Source organism: Xiphophorus couchianus, chromosome 8 (assembly GCF_001444195.1).
Source record: "Xiphophorus couchianus chromosome 8, X_couchianus-1.0, whole genome shotgun sequence".
In the NCBI taxonomy this organism is placed as follows: domain Eukaryota; kingdom Metazoa; phylum Chordata; class Actinopteri; order Cyprinodontiformes; family Poeciliidae; genus Xiphophorus; species Xiphophorus couchianus.
This window is the reverse complement of record NC_040235.1, coordinates 20,865,076-20,880,251: the sequence shown is the minus strand read 5'-3', so window position 1 is coordinate 20,880,251 and position 15,176 is coordinate 20,865,076. Positions and strand designations below refer to the sequence as shown.

Here is a 15,176-nt window from a genome sequence, read left to right as displayed (position 1 = left end):
TTTTGTTTTGGGACAAACAAAATGTTTGCTTCCTAAATATGTACATTTGATGTACAGTACAGACCAAAAGTTTGGACACACCTTTTAATTCAAGGAGTTTCCTTTATTTTCATGACTATTGACATTGTAGATTCACACTGAAGGCATCAAAACTATGAATAACACATGTGGAAATATGCACTAAACAAAAAAGTGTAAAACAACTGAAAATAGCCCTTATATTCTAGTTTCTTCAAAGTAGCAACCTTTTGCTGTGATTACTGCTTTGCACACACTCTGCATTTTCTTGATGAGCTTCAAGAGGTCGTCACCTGAAATGGTTTTCACTTCATAGGTCAACCTGCCCTGTCAGGTTAATAAGTGGGATTTCTTGCCTTATAAATAGTCATGAAAATAAAGAAAACCCATTGAATTAGAAGGTGCGCCCAAACTTTTGGTCTGTACTGTATGTCTGAGCTAAATTTGTTTTCAGATCAACAGACAGACAGTGTGAGTTGAAAAACAGAAATGGATAACTTGCTTAGATAAGTACAGGTCAGATACAGGATACATGTTTCTTATTTGAATGCTTCAGGTGTGTATTTGGGAGACAACTGGTATAACCTATCTTGATTTTGCAAGTTAAATTTCTGATGCTGTGTTGACCTTAGTCATTTTCATGGAGTTTTTATGAGCATTGATGTATGAAGTTTTACTTTCTACTTTTTTAAAACTAGTTTTAGACAAAGTTTAACTTATAAATATTTTAATAGTTGTTTATATTTCTTTGTTCCTTGTCTTTTAAAGCTGTATAGTGATGTTAAGAAGTTATACATACCATCACTGGCAGAAGGGTTTAATTGTCAGATGAGCCAAAAAACCGGGCTATTTGGTCACAAAACGTGTGTCAGAAGTAGGCACACTTTTTGGTCAAGTTTTCTATCTTGAAAACTTGGCCAAAAAGTTTCAAGATAAGAATCACAGCTGTGATTTATTTATTTTTCCGAGACTTAATAAAGGGATTTTTCAGGTTCGAATGTGTAACTGAAATTTCGGAGTTTTCTGCATGCAGTGAAGGCAACACCGTGCCACGCCTACGGGCTTTGACGAATCATGCGCGAGCCGGGGTGGATCTCTGTCCTCCGTGCGTCGGGGAGCGGATTCGGAGCCGCTCGAGAGACGCACACAGAGTTCGGTCCGTGTCTGGCTGCAGCAAGCTAACCCCGCAGAAAGGCCACTGCGGGAAGATGGCGACGGAGAAACAGAAACACGAGGGAAGAGTTAAAATCGGACATTACATTCTCGGTGATACGCTCGGAGTCGGGACTTTTGGGAAGGTTAAAGGTATGTCTCGTATGTGTTGCCGTCTGTGCGTCCTGGCGACTGAAAGATGGAGGCTTTTAGCTTATCCGCTAACTTAGCCTGCTAGCGAGCTAAACTGTCGCCAAATCGGAAATGTAGCTCATATGTTGTCATGGTCTAGCTTTACCTACTGCGTGAGAAACGCCACATATTAGGGTAAAGCAGCTGAATGATTCAACAGAGCTAGCAAGACTTCTCGATTATTTCTGACACAAAAGTATTAGTTAGCGTTAATAGCGCTGTTAGCTAACCCAGTGATCCACAAGTCGCTGTTGGGACTGAAGTAAATCTTCCTGACTGCTATTGATTCGTCCCCCTCTTTCTGTTTCCAAACATTAAAATTACTCTTGTGACCTTTACGGGTGAGGAAATGTTAACTCTTCCAGGTGTGTTTGGAGAGGGAGTGGGTCAAAACCAGTTAAATGTTCGCCCCAGTGTTTTCAGAGGACTACCCAAGTAGTAGCTAAGGTCATTAACAGAGGTTACCTACTCAGTTTGGACAGAGGTGGGATTTGTAAGCTGTAATTTGTGCTCCCCCCCTCCGACACACATTATAAACCTGGACCTATCACCCTTTTCCAACAAACAGCCGGTCTGTTTATAGTCAGTTAATTTTCAGTGACTCATCTCCCTGGTACCCCAGTTCCTGTAGCTGATGAAAGGAAAACACGGTGTTAGTGCATTGGAGCTGCTGCCCTGAGCGAAGGGTATCCAGATTTAAGCAGTAAAGAACGATGTTCACTTGCAAAGTTGCACAGAGTGTTATAGAATTGCTGTCCGGAGTACAAATACATATTTTATTACTGCGTCTGTTTGATTCCAAATATGTGGCAGGCCTATTGGATTTTTGTGATCAAGGTTTGTGTGAAATGGCCTGTTTACTTAGGTGGTAGTTGCTGTAAAATGGTTTCAGGACGGCTGCTTTGTTTATACAATGTTACAAAAAGAGTTATAAATAGTCTGCCAACATTTCCAGATCCGTCATGTTTTATGACGGGCTGAGAGCTAAAGCTCAAAAGGACCAAAAACCAAGCAACTTTGCTGCAATACTTTCAGCCTTTCCTTGCAGCTTCTGAAATCAGCTCTTGATCAGTTCACTTCAGTAGAAATTAAAGCGCTGTGGTATTCACTGATTGAGAAAAAAGGGATTTTTAAGTTTCCAACTCCTCAGTGTCTTATCACGACTGGCAAAGTTGACCTGGCATTTCCTCTTTGTATCTCTAAATATTTTGTCATCACATCTAATAAAGTGAAACTTTGAGCATCGACTAACATAGCAAACTGCTCTGTTTTTCCACTATTTGATCAGTTATTGTAATGTAATTTTTTTGTTTGCTGTCCTATTGGAATAATCCTCTAGCAGCAACTGACTAAGCAAGAACATTTTTGCATGAAATTCTCCATTGAGATATTTGCGTATCTAAGTTTATACTTTCTACTTTGACATTTGTAATGTGTTACAGATCACAGTGCAGTAAAATGTGTGCATGTGTTTGTAGCAGTAAATCTGATTCAAGCAAAATATCACAACAAACCTCAGCCATAAAGAGTTGAGGTCAAGAAGAAACAAACGACTTTGAGGAGCAGCACAGAAGCTAGAAGTTGGGCTGTAAACTTTGAACTTTGATTCCTCATGTGGACTGCGAGGATGAGTCCAAATAAACAATTATTGATCTCTGTCTGCTGCATTTAAATAAAACAAGTTGCACACATTTAAACACAACTATTGTAACTATTAAATGTTCAGAAATTATTTTCTTCTTACGTTATGAAAGATATGCCAATTATTGCCGTTCTTGCAAACATTTTTTGACTATTCAGTCTATGAACAGATATTCTTGTGCTTTTGCTTTCTGATTTCAATTCTTCTCCCTCTGTTATTTGCTCGTTGCGCAGTGGGCCAACATGAGCTGACCAAGCACCAAGTGGCTGTGAAAATCTTGAACAGGCAGAAGATCCGCAGCTTGGACGTGGTGGGAAAAATCCGCCGGGAGATCCAGAACCTCAAGCTTTTCAGGCACCCTCACATAATTAAACTGTAAGTCCTAGATTACACACCCGCTCACCGCAGTGTAATCCCCCCCGCCGCCACATTAATGCCACCCACTGAACTATTTCCAGACTTTAGAAATGGTATGTTCCAGGATGCATCCGTCAGGGTGATATCATCCGACCCCGTGTCCCTTTTCATCAGCGCTCTCTGTCTGCGTTGTGCTTTCCCCTCCCCCTTCTTGTTGTGCATTTTAATGAGCAAAAAGTGCATTATCAACGACCCCAGCCTTACCGGGCCGTGTGACCTCTTTGTCCTGAAATAATTACTCGCCAAAGAGCAGCTTTTGAGGCAGTAACCACGCTGCTTGCCTTGCCGTGCTTGAAATGACTTGTGAAGTTCCTGACAACATTTGTACCTGCTAATGTGGAAAGATGACAGATATTTTCAATGAGTCATATTACAGTTACTGTCGGAGCTGAGTGACACACTTGTGTTGCAAAATGTCCTGCGGTTTCATAAGGGAGTGAGCCTTATGAACCTTTTGGAATAGACTATCCAAAATCTATTTTATTCAGCAACATGCTGCTACATACAGCAGGGATACTCTGTTACTGAAAGGAGCACTGATCTAAGTACAATGAAGGAAATTACTGCAGTACTTCCTGCCTGATGGGTAATTGTCTGCAGGGTACAGTTAGAGGGTTAGTAAATAGAGCACAAGGTGTGGTAAATGTCTTGAATATCAGCTCCATGTCATGCATGCACAAGAATGTAAACTTTGTGTGTGGGATCTTAGAGCGAGAGAGAGAGATGTCATCTTTTCCAGAGGGCGGAAGCAAATGGAACAAACTCTGTGGTGTGGCCTGTTTAGTCTCAGAGCAAATGCAGCAGTGCAACACAATAGTACTATGACATATGTATGGAAGCCCATTTCTGCCATAAAGGGAAAAAATAAAAACACGAGTTTTGAAGACATAATTGCAAGAGTAAATCTCAATATTACATGTTTTGAATTTATAATTACCAGAAGAAAAATTGTAACTATGACTTTAAAACACAAAATTATGACTTTCATTTCATAATGATGACATGCAAACTTCCTGTTGGGCTTTTGTTTTTTCTTTCAAGGTGGAAATGGGTTTCCAGAGGAACAATTGAATGTTTCTTTTTTTTATTAATTTTCCCCTCACTCTTTAAATTTCTATTTATTTCTTTATTTCAATGGTTGTATTCACTGCTCACTTAAGACAGGAGATGTTTTGAATTGCCTTCCTGTGAGGTTAAGACTAGCAGGTTCATGAACAGAGTCAGGAGGGTAAAGCTGATGCATTGTTTTCAGAGGGATGTGGAGAAAAGTTGTGTGATTTGATAAGGGGATTTTGATGAGTAACACACAAGTCATCATTATACAACTACTGTTCAAGTTGTTAAATTGCAAAGTAAAGTTTCTTTCAAATCATGTTTTATGTATACAGAATATAAATGGGAGGCAAATACATGTCTTCCCTTCTTCCCAGTTACCTTCTATTTAAACACTAAAGAAACTCTTAGAGACGCTTGAAGAGACTCAATAATTGGTATCATATGTCATATCAGTTGGTGTTGAAAGGACATTTGTTTATGCTGATTTTTTTTTTACATTTTTGTTTGTTTTTGCTTGCAGTGTAAGTTCCACATTAAAGTCGTTAAAAATTTTGTTGCTCTTGCTATTAAAGCCTTTTGGTTTTAACTGATGTTTATACGATACAGCATATGTCTAAGTTCAGAGCATATTCTGGGAATTCAGCACAGCTTTTACTTAGAAATGAGCACTGGGAGCTAAAGGTGACAGTACCATAGTTTAGATGGGGTCATAGATCATTACAACAAAACTGTGTGTGGGTGTGTTTGCAAACCGATCACAAACCAGGTGCTGGTTCTCACTTAATCGTGTACAACCTTATAAGCTTTGATCTTATAAGGCATATAAGGTTTTTTTGATTTTTTTAAAAACTTTAAACAAAAAAAGTTTAAAGTACAGAAGTTGCGCTTAAAACATATTAAACATGATAAATTAGATTTAAATGCTTTCCTCTTAAAATTTCTCAAACATTTCATTGCTCAAACTCAGTTGTAATCATATTTTGACGTGTCAAGTCAAATATTCATGTCTGGCTGATTCTTCTTTGGCACGATATGAAATTAGGTTCCTGCCATCTGAGCTGTTTTGAGTCAGTTCTGCTCCTCAGCTGTTAATAACTCATGTGATTTTAATCTTTTCGTTACTGTTGTTGCAGGTATCAAGTTATTAGCACCCCTACAGATATCTTCATGGTCATGGAGTATGTCTCAGGTGGAGAGCTCTTCGATTACATCTGCAAAAATGGAAAGGTAAGACATGACAGTACAGAAGATGATCTGAGAGTTGTAGATCAATGGGTCGTATTTTACGTCGATTGGTCTGTGTGAACGCTAACGGGTAATTTCTGATCTATTAGTTGGAAGAGAAGGAGAGTCGGCGACTGTTCCAGCAGATCATATCAGCGGTAGATTACTGCCACAGGCACATGGTGGTGCACAGAGACCTCAAACCTGAGAACGTGCTGCTCGATGCGCACATGAATGCAAAGATCGCAGATTTCGGTATGTACTCTACACTTTACCTGGCAGGCTGGATAAGAGGCGCCATTGTCGTTATTGTAAAAGGATAGCCAGTGAGGTTTCAGGTTACTCTGCAAGCATTTTCTGGTGTGATGTTTTTAAGAGCAGGCATTGTTTGATATGTGTTAGTATAGGAACAGTCATGAATGCTGAAATAGAAGGCACAAGCAGGCTTTCCAGTTACTAGCAGCACTGGCTTGTTTACCAGAAAATTGGCTAATATGTTGCCTGATCCTAGAAAAGATAACATCAGTGCACAGTGAGGGTAAATGTGAAGTTAGACTTGAAAATGTTCTGAATATGTATTAGAGGAAGGTGAATTCCTCTTTGTCACTGGAAAATACTCCCAAGGCTAGATGGATAGTTAGATAGTGTTGAAGCTCGACCTTCAACTTACACCGGCTTTACTTTGTTATTGCATTTGTTTTATCTATGACTCAGATTTACTCTTGCTGCCAACAATAGGAGATTTTCTCTCCTTATAGGGAGCCTAAGCATGAGTTGTAATGATGCGGTCAAATAAACTCTGGGAACTTTACTACTGCTGTTTGTTTGGCAAACAGAGCCATAGCATTACTGTCTTTTATGTTCATAATGCCATGAAGAAGAACAAGTGACACAAAAAGGTGAAGATTGAAGGTTACTGGTTTTTTTTAATTATTATTCTGAGCTATATGAGGAATAGCTTGTGAATCCTTGAGTAAATATTGATTATTGCAAAATTAACTGCAGATGTGCCTTTGAAATTCCTTTGAAATGTTTCACATTATAACTCCTAACTTTATTTTCCCACAAACTCTGGTCAGCTCCCCTGAGCCTGCTGGAAGAAATGTAGAGAGGGGGACTTGTTGTACTTTTCTATCTCCAATTGAAGTTTGTGATTCTAAGATGACACCAAACATTTTAATGCATTAACAATTCAAAATTTTGTGCAGGTCTGTCAAACATGATGTCAGACGGAGAGTTCCTGAGAACAAGTTGTGGTTCTCCAAACTATGCTGCTCCAGAGGTCATCTCAGGAAGGTAATGAACCAGTTCTCAAGTGGAAAATTAGCCCTGAAAGTCAAACTTTGCATTGAGTCTTACATATATATTTTTTACACCTGTCCTCAGGTTATACGCCGGTCCTGAGGTGGATATATGGAGTAGTGGTGTCATTCTGTATGCGTTATTGTGTGGGACACTCCCCTTCGATGACGACCATGTGCCAACGCTCTTTAAAAAGATTTGCGATGGGATCTTTTTCACGCCGCAGTATCTGAACCCCTCAGTAGTAAGCCTCCTTAAACACATGCTGCAAGTGGATCCAATGAAAAGGGCAACTATTAAAGAGATCCGGTAAGCCAAAAATACAATATCATATTGTCTTTATTCTGTTTTGGATTATAAAGACGACTTCTTTAGCGCGTTTCACCCCTTGATCTGTTTATTTCACCACTATAGTGAGGACGATTGGTTCAAACAAGATCTGCCAAAGTACTTATTCCCTGAGGACCCCTCCTACAGCAACAACATGATTGATGACGAGGCCTTGAAAGAAGTGTGTGAGAAGTTCGAGTGCACAGAGGAGGAGGTTCTCTCCTGCATTTACAGTCGCAACCACCAGGACCCGTTAGCAGTGGCATACCACCTAATCATCGACAATCGGCGCATCATGAGCGAGGCCAAGGATTTCTACCTGGCCTCAAGCCCGCCAGACAATTTTCTGGACGACGTGGCTGGAATCATCAAGCCCCACCCCGAGCGTTTACCCATCTTCGTGGCGGAGCCTCCTCCGAGGTCTCGCCACACACTGGACGAACTGAACCCCCAGAAGTCCAAGCACCAGGGCGTACGAAGAGCCAAGTGGCACCTGGGGATCCGCAGTCAGAGCAGACCCAACGACATTATGACCGAAGTGTGCCGTGCAATGAAACAGCTGGATTATGAGTGGAAGGTTGGGGGAAAAACATCCAATGTTATCAGTTTTTAAAACCGATTAATGTGCCTTAATGTGTGTTTACAGTATTTAATTTCTTGTTCTTTCTAGGTTGTTAATCCATATTATCTGCGTGTGAGGAGGAAGAATCCTATCACAGGAATGCAAACCAAGATGAGCCTTCAACTCTACCAGGTGGACAGCAGAACCTACCTCCTTGACTTTCGTAGCATAGATGGTAAGTTCTTCCACTCAGTTCTACATATTAGGACGGTATTAGTTCAGATATGTTGGCTCAACTCGCAGCAACGTGGCTTAAAAAGAGCTTTGAAATTTGGTGTAAATTTACACTCCAAAGACTTGAGTCTGACAAACAGTCTAGTTTCATTAGAGGTATCAGTTGGCCACTGATCACCAGTCAGACAGGGGAACATAGATGTGCTCTACAGCAAATGGGTGCGTTTCATTTGTTAGCCAGGAATATTTGCGAATATCGAGCTAATATTGGTTTATAACTAGGGCTGTGTAATTTTATAAATCTACGATATTTATCAATGTTTTTTTTCCTCAGAAAGGGTATCGATTTTTAATCCGCGAGCATCAAAACATTAAATCCTACTTTGAGTTTTATGTCAAATCCACATGAAATAAATGACAGCTATCACACATGACATTTTTTTTACCCAGTTGCACATGTACATTAAAAGTAAAAATAACATGTAATGAAACAACCAGTTACAATTAATTAAATAATGAAATGAAATAGATAAACTACATTACATAATGTAAGTGAATAAGACAAAAAAAGGTTTCTTTTCTGCATAACCAAATACACAAAACCACACAATTAACATTTAAACAAAGCAAATGTATAACAAATGTATAACAAAAACAACATTTATTAGACCAGTATTTCACCATCAGTTCAATTAATTCAAGTCTATGGAACAGCTACAAAATGTTACCAAATCATTCTGTCCTTCAGAAAATCACAATCGTATCGAATCGTATTGTTTGCTGGATATCATGATATATATCGTATTATGAGATTAGTGTATCACTACAGTCCCATTCATAGCAGTCGGGGTGTTTTTATCTGTAGCTGAATGATAGTGAACACATGCATGTTTGTAAAACTCTTTTACCATTTAAAGTGCACCATTCACTTTTTGTTTACCGTAATTAATGCAACTAATGACTGATGTTTAATTCAGTCATTAGAAAAAAATTATTTGCAATTTTGAAAATTTTTGCAAAAAAGTTTACCTCAACTAAGAGAACTGAAACAAACTTTGTATGTTTGACTTAACACCCATGTTAAAGTATTTCCTTACTCATTAACCTTTGCAGAAAATGGTTTTCTTAAGATCTGGTATGAGGTTGTCCTTCCTTTAAAAGTACTCATCCCTGTGTTTTTCTGTACTTTAATTGTTTGTTTTCTATTGAGCTAATTAACTCTGCTTTTTGTTGATAAAAACATAGCACATAAATGGCATATTTATGTTGACCTAGATATCTTGGCGAAACCTGATCCGTATATATTTGGGTTGTTTATCTGACTCGTGTCCTGCTCTAGTATAGACTTCATTAATGATTGACTGAAAATGAGGGCTTTTGGTTGTCTGTATGGACTTGGCAATAACTTCAAACGAAAATGTTAGGAGTGTTTTTTGTGGGCAGTTTGATGTGACACAGTCGTGCTGTTTAAAGGGGACGAGGCTAAAATTTGACTCTAGCTGATTTGTTAGCAATGTTCAATTGTAGATCGTGCCAAAAAAAATATGTTGTGAAAGCTTAATGTTTCGAAAGCAAAGGGTACATTTTATAAAGTTATGTGTGGTCGGTATTGTTTGGATTTTTACAAGGAAACCTCTTGTGAGATTTATTCCCTTTGATTGCCATCAAAGGATGCTAGAAAACCACTAGGGGATAATAAAAGCTGACCTCTTGCACAAGACTGAAGAATCTTGCTCTTGCAGCTTAAAAATGTTAATTGTTGGTTATTGCAAAAGATGTAGGGACTAAACTGAATGCAAATGCTGGTTATTAGAGTGATACCTATAAATCCAGCTCACAAGATCCACTAGAACAAAATTTTAACAATATTTTTCTGGAAAACTAAGCCTGAATGCCATTTTTTTTCTTAATAAGCAAAAAAGAAACTAATTTCTGTTAAGATATAGACACAGAAAATATCGTAAAACCTAATGAAAACCCAGTGAAACATGATAATACTAAGTTTATAAAGATTTAAATACTTGGTATGTTTGCTGTCAGACCACACATCAGTGTACTCCAAGCATATTTCAAGATTAGTATTCCCATTAAAGTCTGTTATTTTAAGACAATATAAGACATACTATATGTTTGTGTTGGTGTATTGGTATAACATTGATAAAAATCCATGTACTTTGTCAGCTGGGTTTAATTGAAGTCACGTTTTTGTCTGAGCAAAACAAAAAATATTTGCTGCAGGACTGTTTACACAACTCATATGGGCATGTTAGATCATATATATTTGTGTAATAGAGATGGGTGAGAACTGATCGTGCTGTTTGGAGGAATGCTTCATTTCTCAGTAAAGTATGTGAACCACTTCCTGAATGAAATGCCAAGGGATGGAGGAAGGGGATTGCTAGTGGTAGGGAGTGTCTTATGGGATTCAACCAAAGATTCCCCCCATTTCTTTGTTTTCACAAAAGAAGATTTTACAAACCTCACATTATACTTTTTATGAAAGAATGTCTGTAATAAATTCTAATCAGTATTTCCCAGTTACTGACATTGTTGTACCCTTGCAAGTAGGCCTGTCCCGATAAACGGTAAATCAATTAATCGTACGATAAATTAAAACTATCCACGTCATTTTAATTAGCGGCATTATCGTCTCTTCCGGCCTTTTTCTCTTTCTGTTGATGACACCGAATGAAAAAAAGGCTCAACCCCGGTGCTCTCCACTGACCCCCCCTTCCTCATTTTACTTAGTGTAAAGCTCAGCGCACACGAGTTGTCGGCCCATTTTCAAAACCTGACAGATCACACATTAGCCGACAGAAATCCTAGTTATAACGGTTCGATCGGGTTCGTTCCTGCCGTGTGGTGTCCAACAATGGGCACAAAATAATGGCTACAAGTCCAGTGAACTAATTTTAAAACCAGGCATTAATCAACGCTTTACTACAATCTACCTGCAATGCATGTGGCTCTAGTGTCAGCGTAAAGTCCTGACTGAATGAAAATCATTAGAACCTATTTATGTCACGTTAACGAAGAACAGCTGAAAAGTTACCGGGTTTATCAACTGCGGTAGCAATTTCGCTCCAACTCCTCCTCTTGTCATTTCTATATTCTTTGCATGTTGAATAAACATTAATGTTGTTTCCACATATCATCTCCAATGTCCGCTGGACTTCGGGTTGCACAGTGTCAGCTGTTTGGGATTCCCCTCTGTAATTTCCCCTCAGAAAGCACGGAGGAGAATCCTCGCTTTCTGATTGGCTACCTGTCACATTCAACAGGCTGCGTTAACATCCCAGTCGGAGAAAAACCCCTGATTTGGATCAGAGCAACAATCTACTGCAACACACCACACAATCTTAGAAAGACCAACGTTTTAAGATTGTTGTAAGGGGAAAAATAGGAGCAAAAAATCGTGCAAAAAACTATTGCATCAGGTAGTCGATGTGCCCATCTTCTCTATTTAAATCTAATTATTACTGAAGGGCAACATAATATACAGACTTCATAATCTGCACTCTTTTGGTTGAATGCAGTATTTATTTCCACTTTGGCTTTATGCAGTTTAGTTTTTTCTTCAAGTGTGTTTTTTGTTAATGGAGACTGAGAATCCATTTTATTTTTGTTTTTGGTTGTTTTGTTTATTTTGTTTATCAGTTCCAGTGTTAAATATTCTTTTGAAAATAAAGTGTATCTATCTTTGGCAGGAAATCGCATGCATTATTACGCAATTTCTATTAAATCAGTGTAAAAAGGTCTTCAAACAATATTATCGTTTATCGCAATTATTTTTGAGACAATTAATCGTTGAGCAAAATTTGCTCTCGTGACAGGCCTACTTGCAAGTCAGTGCTGTTAATCTCTCAGAAGAATAGTTTAAATGTTTTTTGTGTGTGTGTGTTTGTAGGTTTTATTGGTTTTTCCTTGTTAAACATAGTCTTTCTTGTGCCGTTCAGATGATATGCTGGAGACTAAATCTGGAACTGCTACCCCTCTCCGCTCTGGGTCCGTGGGCAACCACCGTGCCACAGTAAAGAGCGACGCAGAGGGAGCAGACGTTTCGGCCACCTCCAGCACTGCGCAGCCCACCAAGACCGCCGAAGGCTCCCTAGGTTCCTCTCTGACCTCGTCCGTCGACTCGTCGGGTGGTGCGGACAGCACGCCCGCCCCCCGACCGGGAAGCCACACCATCGAGTTCTTTGAGATGTGCGCAAATCTTATTAAACTACTTGCACGATAGCTTGCAAAACAATCATCGCTAGCCTTTTTTCTCTCTGAGTGTCTTTATAGCAATAAGCATGCAACCGATTCATGGCTCACTTTATCCAGGCGGAGGATGAAGTGATTGTTCCATGGCACTGATGCAGGTTGGCGTTCCCTGAGCTGTAGGGGGAGGTATACCGAGCTGACTGGGTCTGTAGGAGTTGAAGAAAGAGGAATCACGTGCTACTTAACTAGGACAGAACATTTCAGAGGGGAGGGTAAGAAGGTGGGGGTGGGGGGGTCTTTGAATTTCCAAATCAGTCCTAACAACAGATGCCCACATCCCAAATACAACTATATGCGGAAGTGATTACACTGAACGGTCTGTACTTATAGCCTGTAAGGCGCACGTTTCAGTACAGAGAACAAAATCTTGTTTTTTTTTTTTTTGGCCTGCAGAGGAGGAAGCAACGGGTTGGGGGGGTTAAGAATTGAGTGGCAGTCATAGGAGGCAGGAAGCACTTTTGCACAACTTTCTTTAATTTTCTGCTGCTTGTAGTTTTATTTTATTTTTTGGTAGGGATCAGAGAGGCGTTGCAGATGTATCGGGGCACTGCACTATTTTCCATGCCGATCACATTCAGTTGGACCCCAAAACGTGCAGTGACCCTTGATGTCTGCAATGTGTCAGGCACAAAAAACAGGATGCTTCATCAGATTTATGTAGGGTTTTCTTGTTTTTGTCAAATACTTAAATGTTCATGATCTTGTCCTCTTTGTAAAAACAATTTTTTGAACTTGTTTGTCCCCCTGCATTTTTATATATAAAGGCGTGAACATATTTATCAATGCATTAAGTGGAGGAGGTTTTGGTTGTAACAGAATTTGATTTTTTTTTCTTGCATTAAATTCTATTGCTGGATATTAGACATATATAAATGTATATTCCTTTCTCTTTTTTTTTTTTTACTCTTTTTAGGTCTTTGTCAGTTTTGTTGCCGTCAATCACAATTGTTCTGATACTTGATTGTCTTTCTAGATAACTAGCTTGCTTTTCCAATTTAAGAGGTGTTTTGTTATGACACACAAATCTAGAAATATATCATTTTAAGTGTTCATGTGTTAGATGGACAAATTGATTTTGAGTTTTTATGTTTTTCTTTGTTTGGGATAAAGTATAGGATATGAGTATGATTACTGAGTGAAATGCCTTTGGCCTACATTCATTTCATAAATGCCAATCAGTCATGTATACAGACATCAAGGCCTAATTTTCAACAAATAGTAGCAGTTATAGCCGATATGTGGAAAGTTCATCGGTGAATACATATAAAAATTGTTTTGTTTTTTTTCCTTCAGATTTTTAGTTTTTAATTGCTCTCACATTCCTTTGAAATTTGACATTTTATTCCAGACTTAACTTGAATTTATTTGGTACTGTAAATTGTTAAGGACAAAACATTTTTGGTAAGATGGTAACCGTGTGACAGATTTATATTTGATAAAGTTTGTCCGGATATTAAACTTGCAGACTTACAGTCACAGGTATGTCTTTAAATAGAACACATCTCATTCCATTTCCTGTTCAGTCTTAAAAGTTTTGAGTGGTAATTGTTTGGCTGCCTTATCCTTATTAGTACTGTTTACCCGTTTTTATGCTTGAAATTTGATTCCAGTGCTGGTCAGAAATATTGGCACCTTTTGCAGTTTTTAAAGATTGATGTCCACGGCTTATATTGTTAGTCTTACACATTTAAACTGGTTTTGAGAAACGTAATACTTTCTTACAAAAATAAAAGTCTGACCTCGAGTTTGATTTTGTTTGTTTTTTTTAAAGTCACCCTTTCTTGAGATTACTGCTGTTTAGCTTTAAACAACACTGACATAAGTTCAGATCATGATTAAAATTGCAAAGTGTGTCAATAATTGTGATCATGTTCTCTCGTAGTGTATGAAAGGTTTCCACCCAAAAATATTCAGTTCATATTTGACTTTGATGTCTCAGTTTTTAAACCACAGGTTGAAAAAAAGAGGGTAAAGACAGTTTATAGTGTTGTGGACATGGTTTAAAATAGTACTTATTTTTAAAGGGTTTCTTGAAAGTCTAGATTATCAAAACTTGTCATGCCTTACATGATGGGTTTTGTAGGAAAGATGAATGTGTGCAAAAAACATTAACTCTTTGAGAGATTATGGAAAGTGTCCTAGAAGACTGTTTTGTACAGTCTGGTTGAACCTCTTCAATATATTGCTCTATTTTTCTTTGGTGTGAAGGGAGTCCCTACCAGATTGAGCAGTGTAAATCTAAATGGAAAGTGTTGAATCATTTGTATACACAACTGGCTAATAAACTGCTAATAAATTGCATACTGTTGTTTGGAAGTGTTTTTGTTTTTCATTTTATGTAGCTATTTTAATAAATAAATGCTTCTTTGTGAACTAATCCTTTAAATAATGGCGACTAGAGAAGGTTTGATCTTTTCCGTTAAATTTTATAGGTAGTATTCAGACTTTTATATGAATAAATTATTCTAAAATTATCTTTAAGAAATGTTACAGTGGGAAAAAGTTTAAAGTTTCTCTAAAAAATATAAAAGGAACAATATATTAAATTAATGAACTGTAAATTAAAGATGTATTCGTAAGATATTGTAAAAATATCTAAATTTGAAGCATTTTCAGAAGTACTGATGGTTGCCTTTAAATTTACAGGTTGCTTTTATTTTGAAATAAGCTGTAAACATCTTCCGGGTGATGCTGCATTTACGGGGGAAACGAAATACCACTTTGAATTCATGCTTCTGACGCATCTATTTAAGGTTGCTTCACGTTAATGTACTTTTA

The 15,176-nt window shown here is 38.1% G+C and overlaps 1 protein-coding gene across 1 annotated transcript; it reads left to right on the top strand.

The window, feature by feature from the left end:
- The first annotated feature begins 1,226 nt into the window (after positions 1 to 1,226).
- On the top strand, positions 1,227 to 14,699 carry prkaa1 (protein kinase, AMP-activated, alpha 1 catalytic subunit). Its single transcript, XM_028024785.1, has 9 exons — positions 1,227 to 1,323; positions 3,238 to 3,379; positions 5,611 to 5,704; positions 5,812 to 5,956; positions 6,910 to 6,997; positions 7,088 to 7,312; positions 7,418 to 7,910; positions 8,004 to 8,130; positions 12,086 to 14,699. The coding sequence occupies exons 1-9, from the start codon at positions 1,227 to 1,229 to the stop codon at positions 12,367 to 12,369; spliced, it is 1,695 nt and encodes a 564-aa protein (XP_027880586.1). The 3' UTR covers positions 12,370 to 14,699.
- The last annotated feature ends 477 nt before the right edge of the window (positions 14,700 to 15,176 follow it).